Source organism: Parasteatoda tepidariorum, chromosome 9 (assembly GCF_043381705.1).
Source record: "Parasteatoda tepidariorum isolate YZ-2023 chromosome 9, CAS_Ptep_4.0, whole genome shotgun sequence".
In the NCBI taxonomy this organism is placed as follows: Eukaryota; Metazoa; Arthropoda; class Arachnida; order Araneae; family Theridiidae; genus Parasteatoda; species Parasteatoda tepidariorum.
The window spans coordinates 8,754,368-8,769,030 of NC_092212.1; the positions used below are offsets into that span (position 1 = coordinate 8,754,368).

At 26.6% G+C, this 14,663-nt stretch overlaps 2 protein-coding genes across 2 annotated transcripts in view; one reads left to right on the forward strand and one right to left on the reverse strand.

The window, feature by feature from the left end:
- LOC107437006 (zinc transporter ZIP1) overlaps positions 1-10,031 on the forward strand; it is a 17,053-nt gene extending 7,022 nt beyond the window's left edge. The window contains exon 2 of the mRNA XM_016048868.3: positions 5,675-10,031. Within this exon, the coding sequence (XP_015904354.2) occupies positions 5,675-6,337 (663 nt within the window). The 3' untranslated portion in view covers positions 6,338-10,031. The remainder of the gene's footprint in view (positions 1-5,674) is intronic.
- Positions 10,032-10,702: 671 nt separating this feature from the next.
- Positions 10,703-14,663, reverse strand: part of LOC107437007 (NBAS subunit of NRZ tethering complex) — a 105,102-nt gene continuing 101,141 nt past the window's right edge. The window contains exon 58 of the mRNA XM_071185728.1: positions 10,703-11,121. Within this exon, the coding sequence (XP_071041829.1) occupies positions 10,819-11,121 (303 nt within the window). The 3' untranslated portion in view covers positions 10,703-10,818. The remainder of the gene's footprint in view (positions 11,122-14,663) is intronic.

A 14,663-nucleotide genomic window follows, 5' to 3' on the forward strand; every position in this document is an offset into this window, starting at 1 on the left:
AGTTAAAATATATTTTATAGTTGTTCCACTTAATAAATATGAACTGTTATTTAAGAAAAGAAATTTAACTATTTATTAGCTATTTTTTAAACTATTTATAAGAAGAAATGACAATGATCAGGAATTACCCCAGTGATCAATAATTACCCCATCTGTAGGGGGCAACATTTGATATAGTTTCCTATAATCAATTATAATATTTACAGTAGATGTGAAACAATTAAACAAAAGCTTACACTTTTTTTATATCAAAGAAAAAGAAAGTAACTCAAAATATTTATTATTAAGAGAAGGAGGGGGATCTTTGCAGAAATGTGCACATTTTGAAACCCATCTTTGAAATGGAAAATACAAAGAGCGGTTTAAAAGATACTTATTTTGTTAGATTAAACAAAAAACTATTATTAACTAAATGTAGTTATACTTTAGTAAAGTGTACAAGCATTCTTGTCCATGTCTCAAATTCAAAAAAAAGTAATTTTTTTAAAATAAAACTTAGGTGATCATTATTTACCCCAGAAACAGAGTGATCGTGAATTACCCCGGGTCACCCTACCTAACATTAGTAACTTCACAACAATAATTTTAAAAATGCTCTTAAAATATATATAGTACCAGGGGTACGGACCCTTCACAAAAGGATTTTTCTTTTAATCGATCCCTTCGCAAATTTGTTTTCTTCATTATTGTTTTGTTAATTGAATAAACCCTTCCCAGGGCAGAAAGCAAGAAAGATGGATGTATACGAATGAAGTTTTGTCTTCGTCAGACGATTCTTCTATTATTCGTCCGAAATGAATATTCTGCTTTCAGCAGTATAGGCTAAATACCAAAAATGTGTATGTTGCATCTCTAATTTAGAAGCAGCAATTGCCGTTTATTTTTGAAATTTTTGTTTTTTTAATTATAATTTTACAGTGCTGAGCATAATCTTGTATCTATTTGCAATTTAAAAACTCATTGAAAATTTTTTTTTTGCAATAACCGGACCCTATTTGCACAAGTTCATAAAAGCAGGACCCTGGCTGAAAGAATGTGAGTAATTTTTTCACAATCTCACAAAATGTCTGGACTGACCCCTGAGTACATCAACTTATAGCAAACAGCATAACATCAAAATTATTTTACATATTGTACTATCATTGCAATTCTTGATAATATTAAACTCAAAATTTTAATTTGTTACATTAATAATGTTAAAATGACCTATAAAACAAAATTGAAATAAAAATTAAGTAGATGTATGTATATTTTTTTAACCTAACAGATTATATTTCAATAGCAATGTGATATTAAGCATTGGAACATGAAGTTACCATGAAATTGAAAAAAAATTAAGTTGTTTTGTTTTTATTTAGATACAGAAATTAGAGTGAAAAAAAAACCTTAAAAAAATAAAATCATATTAAAGTAGAATGTCAAGGAATACCTCATGATCTGTAAAAACAAGATACCTAAAGAAGCCTCTTATGCAAATTACACTTAACCAACACTATAATCATTCCTTGTTTCGCTTTGAAGAAATTAACAATGTTTTCTTACCTATCAAATCAGATGCAACATACAACAAAACTATGCAACAACAATCCAAAACTATAATCTTCTGCGATGCAACGCATACTAATGTATGTATGAGTTAATTAAAATTAATAAATTTTTAAAATAGCCCGGAGTGTGTGACAGCCGGTCTGAGCCTCAAAGGTCACCTCCGTACACCAAGAAATCATTAATGTGAGTTTCATGTATACGTTAAAATAGTTTTCGCCACAGACAGTTAAGGAATCCATGATTGACTGCTAAGTGATTTAATTTACTACCAAGGCTCTTTTTCTAAGCATTACACATTCAAATGTGTTGGCAGTTAATTAATTGTAGGAAATAATAATGAATACAAAACATTAGAAACCATATAACAGTTTTCGAATTCTATGCTAATGTGTTATGAAGATGTAGAGGGAATCTCAGAAAATAGAGTTTATTCTACAATCAATTGAAGGTTGTGGTATTAAAAGATTACCAATTATGTTAATGCTTTGTATTAACTAAGAAAATAATTAAATAAGATATTAATTTAGTTTTTAAATGCTAGGAAATTTGCTATGGATATTTCAGCATGACAATGAAAATTTTACCTGTGCGTAATTATTGTTTAAACAGTTAATTAATTTTTTTCAAAATCGAATATGAAAGAAAGGCAGTGCTTTTAAGTGAGGGCAACTTATTTTTAAAAAAAGGGCAAAGAGGTTTGGCAGCCCTTCAAAAAACGCTTAGGGAGAACACTGAAAAACTCCCTAAAATATCACTTTAAACAAATAAATTATTTTCACCCTCTTCCTTTACTAACAGAAATCAGGCAAGTTTCCTCGACTGTAATATATATAATATATATATATAATATTGGTAAGCTTTTGACAATTGTCAAAAACCCGAATTTTGGTGTGGAAAATATTAAATAATAATAAATAAAAATGTGCGAAACTGTAACTTTTTCTAATGTGTTAATTATTGAAAATAAAAATACAAAACCAATCATCATATAGAAAAACACTTAAGCAACATCTTATTAATTATATGTAAAATCAATTTCCATTTTAACTCCTTTCCCTGAAACATGTAATTACAAAAAAGTAGTCCGTTGGCTGTCTGTGCTTCAAGTTCATTTTCAGTTTTGTATGATAAAGACTGACATTTACAACTCTTTTTTCGATTGATACTGTGCTGCATTTAATGTAGACGTTCTAAAACTAATATAACATATTAAAATAACATATAATTAGGATATTTAATCTAATAATTGTACTAAATATTGATAATAACTTAAAATTAAAGTCGTGAATTGATTGAATGAAAAAATTATTAACTCATTTAATTAAATATTTATATTTTTCTTATCTTATAATTAGTTCAGTTATTAGGGAATATATTGTTGTCATAATTTATTGGAAATATTCATGTGCATATATGCTGGTGTGCAGAAAATTCTCAGAGCCTCTAATATTTACTAAAAACAAAGTTTTATTGAGATCAAAATTGTAAAGTTTTTTTTTTATTTCTTATTTTTTTTTATTAGTACAATAACTCTTTTTTTTAAAAATAATTTTGGGAAGTATAGTTTATATGTACAGAAAAAAATTCATTTAATTTTACACAATATTTGAATAAAAGAGCATACTTGTTAAAAATAATAGAAATCAAAATATAATATTATTGAAATAATAATAATTTATTAAATTGAAATTTATGGTCCTTCTCATAAACTTACGGAGTTCAAACTAGTAATAAATACGCAAAATGATATTTAATGTTTTATTAGCAAAAAGTAATTTTGTGAAGTGACACATTTTTTAACATTTAAAAATTTTGTAAAATATTTATTCTGAAATTTTACCATGGGTGCCTGAATTTTCCCCAAAACCTAGCTCTCATAATAAAACATATTCTGCTCACCTGCACGTAAGTAATAACAACAAACATTGAGAATCAAAAAGAAACTTTATAAGTTGAGATCCGACAATTATTGTTGAACACTTTATTTTAACTGAATATAAAAAATCTGCCTAAATTATGGCGTAAAAGAATTAAAATCAGTATTTAAATTGATAATAATTAACAACTCATAGTTATTATCTGTACTAAATACTGAATGGTTATAGCAAATGATATTGATCTTAAAATATTAAGAGTACAATGTTTTTAAAAAACCAATTAATAATTTCCAAAATTTCGGTTACATTTTTTTATAAAATATATACGTTATAAATCAAAATTATAGTAGTTTATGATAAAAGTATTGTGCATAATTTTTATATCTAATAAAATGTCCTCAATTACAAAAAAGAAACTATCTCCAAGTTTTTGACAGGTTTTTGGTATGGCATGCCCAAAACCAGTTTTTGATGTCAAAAACCCAACCTTGTCTGTGACACACCAACTCTATCACATTAACTGTTAAAGGAATTGCAATAATTAATACTCAAGGTTTTTTTCCCTCGTAAATTTCTCAAAATCGTGAAAACAAATTACTATAACATTTGCATAAAGTAAGAACAAAAGAGATTAATTTTAAAAAGAATCAAAATTTTTAATACAATAAAATGGAAGAAGATTTTGAGGAATATGCATTTCTTATTAAAACTCTCATATTACCTCAATTTATGTTTGAGAATGATGGCATAAGTAGTTATCCGAATGCTTAAACCTTTTTTCTCTTACTACAATGTCCTTTTAAATTTAACTAATAGAGTGATCTTGTTTAGTTATATCTGATCTTGTGTTGGCATAATCTATTGATCTAGTTTGAAATTATATTTTTCGTACAATAAATAATCTTTACAATATACGTTAAATTATATAAAATAAGTGGTATTTTAAATTTTTTTTGAAATTAAAACCCTCATTTTACCTCTATTTATCTTTGAGAATGGTGGCATAAATAATTACCAGAATGTTTAAACCCTTTTTCTATTACTACAATGTCCTTTTATACGTAACTAATAGATCTGTCTTATTTATTTATATCTGATCTTGCGTTGGCGTAATCTGTTGATCTAGATTGAAATTATAGTAGTTATATGTTTAATAAATAATCTTTTTTTTTAGACATTTTTTTTCAACATGCATTAAATTATATGAGATAAGTGGTATTTAACATTTAGAGCCCTCTTTGTAGTGTGCTATTTAAAAACAATACACCAATTCATAAATGTAATTTTTTAAGTTTTTGATCTGGTTCTATCTAAGATTAGAAAGCCTCCCAACTTTGCTCCTTTCTGTTCTCCAAGATTTTTCTGCCTTGTTAACTTTTCTGTAAATATTTTGTCAAATGAATTTCAGTGAAGAAAGTCAAACAAAACTTGAAGATTTACTATTTCAAAACTAATTTGAAAGTGAGTGGTATTTTATTTTCAGACACAAGAATTATCTGAAGATGCTGCCAAAAATTATAGCTTAGGGCTGTGAAGTTTTCTTCAATTTTGAAAAATTATTAATAAAAAGTCAAACAAAACTTTAAGATTGACTATTTCAAAACTAATTTAATATTTAAAAGAGAAAGTGAGTTGCATTTTATTTTTAGACACAATATGTAGCTGCAAAAAATTATAGTTTTAAGGCTGTGAGTTTTTCTCCAATTTTGAAAATTTGTTTTAAAAAAGAAGCAAAAGTGAAAAATTTAATAAGTCTCCGCATTTAAAGAAACAGAGATAGATTTTTAAGCATAAGAGTACATGGCTGCCAAAAATCATTACTGAGCTGAAAACACTTTTGGGTTAGTTAAATTGCCTGCTCAAAAAATAAGCCCTTAGACTGAAATAAAGTTTTTCAAACACTAACAACTGCATCAATATAATTTTCATATAAGATTAATGTTAAGGATATTATTTTTTTTCAGGAAGAAAGATTGATTTTTGTTGAAATTTATGTTCTTCAGAATCTGAAATTACTAGGATCTGAAATAGAGAAAATATGTTTTATTTTTAATGATTTACAAGTTCTTATATCTGTTATAAATTTTTATTCTTGATCGTATAAAACTCTTCCTTTTTTGTTTCCTCTCTATTGTAAAAGCATGCAACCAATCTTCATACTTCTAAAATAATTAGTTTTTATGAAACTAATCTCAATAAATTTATTATATTTGAATTCAAACATGAATTTTTATTTTGTTTCAATTTAGATAATCCAAAGCTTCAAGCTGAGTAATAGTTCTGATGAAAGAGGAGCTGGAAGGAGCTCAGAAAGCGCAAGCCTCCTTGTGAACGAAGCATTAGAGGACGGTGGTGACAGTGCCCGTTACGTAACCCAAACTTACGGCGCCGTCGTAGGAAACAACCCTCTCAGTGAATATAACATAACCTTCCCACAAGAACAGCCTCAATCTGAGTTTCGATCTTTGCTTTTATTATTTGCTCTTTCCTTGCATTCTGTCTTTGAAGGCTTGGCTATTGGCTTACAGTCATCAGTTCCGAATGAGCTCAGAATTCTTATGGCTGTTTCTATTCATAAATGTATCATTGCATTTTCACTTGGTCTGAATCTCACTCACAGTCAGATGAGTCTGTTTAGCGTCATTAAGAGCAATATAGTCTTTGCCCTGACATCTCCTGTTGGGATTTTGATTGGTGTCGTAGTGATGAATTACGTGAAAGGCCTGGCCCTGCTCGTTACTGGTGGTGTTTTGCAAGGTCTTGCAGCTGGCACTTTTCTTTATGTTACACTTTTTGAAGTTCTTCCGAAAGAGTTTAGCTCAGAAAGAGATCCGGATCGACTGCTCAAAGTTTTATCTGTTGTCTTAGGCTATTCACTTGTAACTTTCTTGGTGATAGTTTTACCTGATTAATATGGATAGATTCGTTGATGAATTTATGCAAAGCACCGTGGTTGAGATAATCGTTTATCATATAAGAGCTATTGTTATGAGATTAAAATTTGGTATCCTTTCTAGATAATTGGGCAGATGTTGCCTCAATTTGCTCTCTATCAGGGTACTACTTTAAGTAAGTCAGAAAAAAAAAACATATACTGGGACAAACTGGGTCTAAAATATTAACTACATGAAGAGAGGGCAGGATCTCCGCTGTTAAAATCTGTGCTTAAAATTGAATGAATTAATCACTTTATTATTTTTTTAAAAAGACAAATTGTTTATTTTAATCTTTTTTAATAAGATGTTAAGATCGTTTGTTATGCTTATAAATAGAATTTGAGTTGTAAGAATAAAATGGTTTATTCCTTAAGTCATAAAACAATTTTGGACATACAAAGAAAATGCACAGGTAACTAAAAAAAAAAAAAATCAGAATGACAGATATTATGTGCCTTTCCTATGCCTTGAATTCTATATGCATTTTTATACTAGTCTGTTTTTGTAATAAGTATATATAACAATTTTATATTTTCTTATTTAAAAGTTAATAAGGCAATGAATAAGCAAACTATCTTTTCGCCTTATGTTTTTTAATTCTTTTTGCGAAATTTGTATAATCTCTAGGTTGGTGCAAGAAAAGTATAAAAACTATGAATAAACGTTATCTTTTCTGTTACATTTGGTACATTCTGTTAGATTGACAGCTAGTGTACATTTAATTTCGTAATTACAATGTACACTAGCTTGTTTAATAACTTGGGTGTGTTGAAAAATATTTTGCTCAATTATTAAATAGTCATTTGATTTTAATTCCAATGTTGAAAGGTCATCACTAAAACCTTGTAACATTGAATATTTTTCAAAGTAGAAAATTGATTTTATACCTAAACTTCTCACACTTTTTATTTTTAGAGATTAAATCAAGAATATTCATAAGTACATGTAAATAGAGTTGATTTGATAACATAAATGGTCATTTTCAAATGTGTAGATTCTTTCTCACGGAAAACAGATCTTATTCAAATGCAAATTTTAGTGGGCAAGAAACAATAGCACTTTAAATAAACTGTACACAGCGGTTTTGCAGACAATGATGTTTTTTTTTTCTTCGAGGAAGAGGGAATGGAAAAATTTGCTTTAAACTGTCAACTTTTTATAATAAGGTTTAGCAATGAAAAAAAATCTGTCAGCTTTTATGTAAGAGAATACTGAAATATTTTCTTACGATTTTAAGAAAAGAGATATGCATACTGCTCCATGCCATGCACTCAGTTGTACAGAAAAAAATAATGATTTAATGATGCATTTATTAATACAACTTTACTTTATTAGGCTTTTAAGATAAGTTAATTTAAGGATTTCTTTTTTTTAACATTAGGAATTTTCGATAACTAATAGGTTATGATCTTATTTTAAAAGTACATTTAAGTTTTCATAGTTAAGTTGGCTACAGGAAATGCTCAAAAATTTTATGACTTGAAAAACAATAATAATAATTAAAAAAAACTAAACCTTTTTTATCAACATTCTAAAAAAATTCTTTTCTTCTTCTTAAATATATAAAGTAGATATTTCTTATTTGTTTGCTCTTATTTATCTCATTTATTCAGTTCCATTTCATTATGAAATGTGCATATTTATGATATGATTTAACAAATTTTGTTTCATTATTTTATCTACAATATGTTATGTATGACAATGGATTTTTTTTCGTTCTTTAATGCTAGGATAATATATAGGAGCAGGATATATAAAATAGCAGTTCTTTTAAGAGTATAAAATAGTGTTAATTTTCCACCTTTTTTAAATATACTTTATTGGTAGATAGTACATGATGTTGTTTTCTATATTAACATCAATATTTTTTCCGCCAAATTTTTATCTTTATACAAAATGTTTTGTTGTGCTAAAAATTTTACGTAAATGTCCAGTTTGTGTGGTTTCTTTAAAAGCTTTATATTTATAATTAAACTATTTAAGATTGTAAAAAGTATTGTCTTTCAATTTTTTAATATGTTTTTTCAGCAGCTAAATCCATCTATATTCCCATATAAAATGTTATAATGTTTCATGTAAATTATAATTGAACATTTTAACATAAATGTTCCTAATGTATTGAACCTTTAGTTAAGTTCTCGTGAAATATCTACGTACCATTTTCTCCATAGAAAATAGTGGGAAAACTAGTTTGTTCTGTAGGAAAGTAACCATGTTCATATCTGCCAAGTCTCCAGTTTTTTAACGAACACTCCTGTATTTTACAACTATCTCCTGTTTTCGCGCATATTCTCAAATATTCCCAATTTTGAATATCTTTTTTTGAGTTACATGAAGTATCAAAACTTTACTCGTAGCCTAAAAAATATCCCTAGTAAAATCTCCATTATTTTATTTTTCCAATGTTGGCAGGTATGCTAATATGGTAATATATTCTGGGTTAGACGCTAAAAGGTTGAATAAGAAATCAATTAAGTATAGTATTATTTTGTATGGTTTGTCTTGGAATTTTATTAGGAGACCATTTCAATTATGATGTTAAAGTATTTAGGTCTATAGCTTTTAGTGATGTTTTTTGTTTGGGTACGTAATTTAGATTAAAAAAATGTCTCTAACATTTTAGTTTTCATTAGTTTATGCTTAGTGCTATTTTTGATCTTGTGAATTATTATTTCATTGAAAAAAAACTTCTAATAGTATTTATAGTGTGTATGTTATATTTAATTATTGTTGCTTAAATGTCGTATTTTTATATACAGGAATCTCGAGCTTTATTTACTTGAATTGTCCTTGATGTTCAAAAAAATGAAACATCAAAGGTATTTTCAACATTGTGTCAATTTCATGCTTTCATTATTTTTAGTTTCATTTGTGTCAATTTTATGGTTTCATTATTTTTAGTTTCATTTGTGTCAATTTTATGCTTTTATTATTTTTAGTTTCATTTGTGTCAGTTTTATGCTTTCACTATTTTTGGTTTCATTTGTGTTATGTTTCATTTATTATGAGATAATTTTGTGGAGTATATTTTAGGATTTTCTCTTTGCATCTATAATTTTTATTAGTGAAACATATCTAGACCAAAAAAGTTTCCGAAATTATTTAGTAACTTTTCTTAGTAAAAATTGTACTTTATCATTATTATATTATTTATTTGTCTTGCAGTTGATATAAATTGGCATAATCACTGATAAAACTATTATTTTTAACTTTGGATTTTACATCTAATACTTTTTTTACTGCGAAATTATTTTAAAATTGCACTTATTCATAATCATTTTTTAAAAATTCATGTTTGTTGACACCATTACTGTTAAACTAACTATTTTTTTATTATTTACTATTTTTCAGATTAGTAATTAAGATCTTGTAAAATGCTGCATTTCATAAATATTGACTGCATGAATTATTTGTTATGCGTAAACCTTAAAATAATAGCTTCTGTTTGATAAAGTTGTCTTGCTCTAAATTTATTAGCTGTGTTACTAAACACGAATGTTGTATCATTTTCTGTGAATTTGTTGATTTTATTATAAAAGATTTATTTTTTTATAAAAATGAGCATTATTGTAAAGTATAAGTCTTTATGGTTTAAAGCTTTATTTGTGAAATTACTATTTCAATTTAAAAGTTTGTAAATGATAAATTAAATAAAATTATTTGTGTAAAACTCTTTGTATCTTTTTTAAGTATCAAATGTCTGTGGCATTTTAAAAATTATAGATGTTCTTAAAATAAAAAGATAATTCATACATAACAGTTAAATGTATTTCAAACCTATAATTGAATCACTGCATGCAGAAATCGCTGTAGTCCTGATAACTTTTCGAGAAAGCTGAATAAAGGAAAACATTTTCTGCTTTTCCTATCTGCTCAAAAAGCATCGAAAAAATTGTTCAGGGTCTAATATATAGTTTCTCAACCTCCAGTTACTAGAAATAATTATTTATATAAATTTTAGTTGGATATTCAAATAGGTTTAGGCTCAAAATATCTTTCATTATAGGGAATATGTGAATGATCCGAAAGAAACTGATCAAAAAAATTGTTCAAGTGCCTTAATTTTGTCTAAGTCAATAATTCAAATTACTAACCTTATTAGTCTGCAATAAAATATCTAAATATTTTACCAGTCTTTCGTGTAAATCGGGTTGAGAAACAATCATTAGTCCAGTGCTTAGATCAGCAAGTTAAAATTTTTTTCTGATTTTGTGTACTGATAGTAAAAGCAGAAAACAGTTTTCTTGAAAAGTGGTTATTAGAATTGAAGTCTAATTATTCATTTTATAGTTTTGTTTCAATATTGAAAAATTGTTGTATAAATTAATGTCTACTTATAAATAAATAGTCAACATAAACTTTTATTTAAAAAAAAAAACTTGTTTACATACATATTAAAAATATAAATATTTTTTTTATAAAACTATATTCTTTGTCTTTACAGTTTATAAATAAATTTATGACTTAGATACGGACGACCACCTTTGCAGCACACTCATCGCTGATGAGTAAGTGCTGAGGCTGCTATGTATTGATTTGTGTATGAGCAATAGACTTCCAGCTTCTGATTCGTAACCTGCTTCACAGAGTTCTTTCACTATGGTATCAATGGATTTGTAGTTGTCTTGCACAATATCGTCTTGACCATGTAGTAAAAATTCAACCACTGGCTTGTACAGTCCAGTTGAAATAATTTGTGTAGTTAGGCTACGTAATAATATTAAATCTAGCAGTTCATTATCATAATCCTCTTCACTGATCTAAATAAAATAAAATTTCAGAAAATTACTTGATATATATCACATGAATATATGTATTTTATATTTATTATGTTATGCATGTGTTAGTGTAGAAGTTTTTCATTCCTGTACTTATTAATGTTATTCATTTTTTTAATAAGTTATTTCTTTATAAGAAATGAATTTTTTTATGAGTATTATAATCCTTTTTATTGATCTAAGAAAAATGCTTGCTATTTATGAAATAATATTACTGTATTTTATATTGTTAATATGTATTAATGTAGAAGTTTTTCATTCCTGTACTATTTAATGTTAGATGTTAGATAATAAATTTTTTAATAGGGTATTTCTTGATACAAAATACATTTTGTTTACTAAATAAATAAGCTTAAGTCAATTACGTTATTTATTAATATATTTTATTAGGTTATTCATATTTAAGTTGAAATAGTTATAAGTTAATAATAAGTTATTTGTATTATTGAAATATTTCTTGTATTATTGGCTATATTTTTACAAAGGATATTATATTTACTTTTATTGGATATATTCATATTTATTTTTGAAAGTGTTTAAGTTTGCTTTAAAAGTGAATATATATGCATAAATTTATTGACAATATTTTGTTTTTAACACAGTTTTTAGAGTCTTATATCAGAAAAACCAAACAATTTGCAGACTACTTTGAAATAAAAAAAATGGCACAATTTAAATAATATACATGGATAATTTTGAAAAGAATAATTGTAAATCAATAGAAATCAGTAAAGTGGAAAAATCAATTATCTGAAGCAATATTGTTCTAGAAAATTCTGGGTAATAGGTTCTGTAAAGTACATTCATACAATAAGTTTTTGGTTTAAAAAGGTACTACTACGATTAACACAAATTAGACAATTTTAAATTAATAAAATTACAGTTTAATAAAAAGAAAAGGTGAAAATAAATTATATTTTCTGTCTCGAATGAATAAGATCAATATTATCCTCTAATTTTCTTTCATCCTTTCCATTACCCTTGAAATTTTTTGTTTTTATAATTATGAAAGAAAAATTCTCTAGTACATTTTTATCAATACACCAAAGGCAGGCGAAAAGTATTATCAAAATAAAAAATGAATTGAAATTTTAGATTAATTTTTATTAAAAAAATAAAAAAAAACTTTGATACTTATAAGAAATATATACAATGCAAAACAACTTATTTGAAAGAAAAATTAAAATTCTGAAAAACAGAACAGAAATTTACTAAGTATTACAAAAATTAGCTAATATGCATGTTAACTATTTGTAGCACATTTTACTGACATAAACTATGTTTTTTATTTCTTGGCTCAAATTATTAGAGCAATAAAGTATTCAAAAGTATGAGTTGAATTAAAACTATATTGATTTACAATTTGTTTCAACAGTAAGTCAACACACTTTATATATTGATGACATTTTTACACATTAAGATGTGATCTTGTTGCTAGAGTGGACACATTTTAAATATGCTAATTAATAAGTGCAACTTATGAATTAAGCTGCAGAATTAGATATGAGAACATTATTTCTCTACCATCTTAAAACTAAACAAAATTCATAATTGAAATTTTTTTTTAAATATCTTAAAATGTTATGCTTTCTCATTTTACTTACAAACTTAAAATGTGTGTAACATTGAGATTAAAGTTGTTTTTATCTCTTTCACTGTCCTTAAAATATGGAAGGTGATCACAATTTGAATCACAGACATCTTCGCAATATGGAAGTTAGTCACAATTTGATAAAATCTGTCTAAATAGTTTTGTTAGGAGAGTGGTTGACAGTTGGATCTTTTCGCGCTTTTAGAATAATTTTCAAATTTGACTAAAAGAATATAATTTGCACTTTAGTAATTGAAGATCTAATCATTAAATCAAATGTTGTTCATGTTTTATGGGGGTGCTCACTATGCCTATTGCAGAAGTCTCTGAAAATTTATTTTTTGCATGAAGAAATAAATACTAGTTTAAAAACATGTAGCCACACACAAACATGCCCCATATAAAAATATAACATGAATAGAAGTTTTTTTGTGCACAACAACTTAATTATCTTGCTTTTTTTTAATGGAAAGAATGTTTTTAAGCGATTTGTTTAAGGCCTTCCATTTGCTCAACATATGAATTAATTGAACTATGGTTAAGTGGCACATTTTAGGAATACCTAAGTTTAAATTATGTGGGGCCGTCTCCAACTGATGCATTTCATAAAGCTCCCTGCTTGTCGAAGTTAATCAGATTCTATTTTATCATTGATTGAACAGGCTAACTTTTATTTTGTATTAATAAGCCTTTTTCTCATGAAGAATACTTAATGAATTCATTTGTGTGCTGATTCTTTATTCTAGTATGAATCAATCTGGGTTTTAGTTAGCTGTAAAATTGAGGCTATAACCTTTATTATCATTAATATTTCACACTGATACCCTTAGAATTAAATGAATGTTATAATAATATTATATAAATTTACAACCACTTACAGATTTTCAAATATTCATGATTTTATACTTAAAATAAAAATATATTTATTTACTGATTTTCCTTATAAAAACTAAGACATGAACTTTTTGGCATCCTGCAGGTCCCATTAGCAAGAAGGCTCTGGATGCCATGATGGCACTGCACGTGCCAATTAAAGGCACACGAAGAAGATGCACTCTATGCAGTCGCAATCACGTCCAAAAGAGAACAACGGTGCAGTGTAAGGAGTGCAGAATCGCCTTGTGTTCAGAAAAGCAGAATAACTGTTTCAACTTATACCATCAATTTATGTCTGCATATTATTATAAATCTGATTTAGTTTATATTTAATAATTTTATAAATATATATTATATACTGTTATGTTATATTTCAAAATATATTCACTGCAACCAAACGTGTTGCTCACACTTGTGCAAATGGAAAAATCATTATATTTTAGGGATTTTGTTTTTGTTATAACTTTTTTTTAATAAAAAAAAATAATTATTTATCTATGTTTATATATTGATATTTCAAGTCTATGTATCTATGTGGTGGATCTGTGTTTTTAAACTTTATTGCAACGATTGCATGTTTTCAGTCAAGGAGAATCACTGCCACCTCTCATTTATTATTATTATTTAAAAAAAAATGTGATACAAGGTGCAGTTTTTATATTTACAGGTGGACTGATCTAATAACTCCTGAAAATATGTCAGTTACATACCCGTTTCTAAATGTTTTAAAGTAGCCTACCGAAAAGCACTTCTGTACTTGGCTGTAAAAGTTTTAGAAATGACACTTTTAAAGTCCTCATTTAAAATGCTCTTTAATTTGAACATCCTTAAACTTTTTTTTTTTAGTTTTTCTTTTTTCAGTTTAGGCAGAGCCGGATTATACCTTTCGTAGGCCCTAGGCATAGCCGTTTTTGGTCCCTCCCCTCCTTCCCCCACTCCTCCCCTCTTTTCATAATATATGCTAAAATTTTCTTGCATATTTTATTTTTTTACATTTTTATTAATATGGATTTTAATTTACAAATTTGTTTGTCGAACTTCATTATTGATGTAGGAA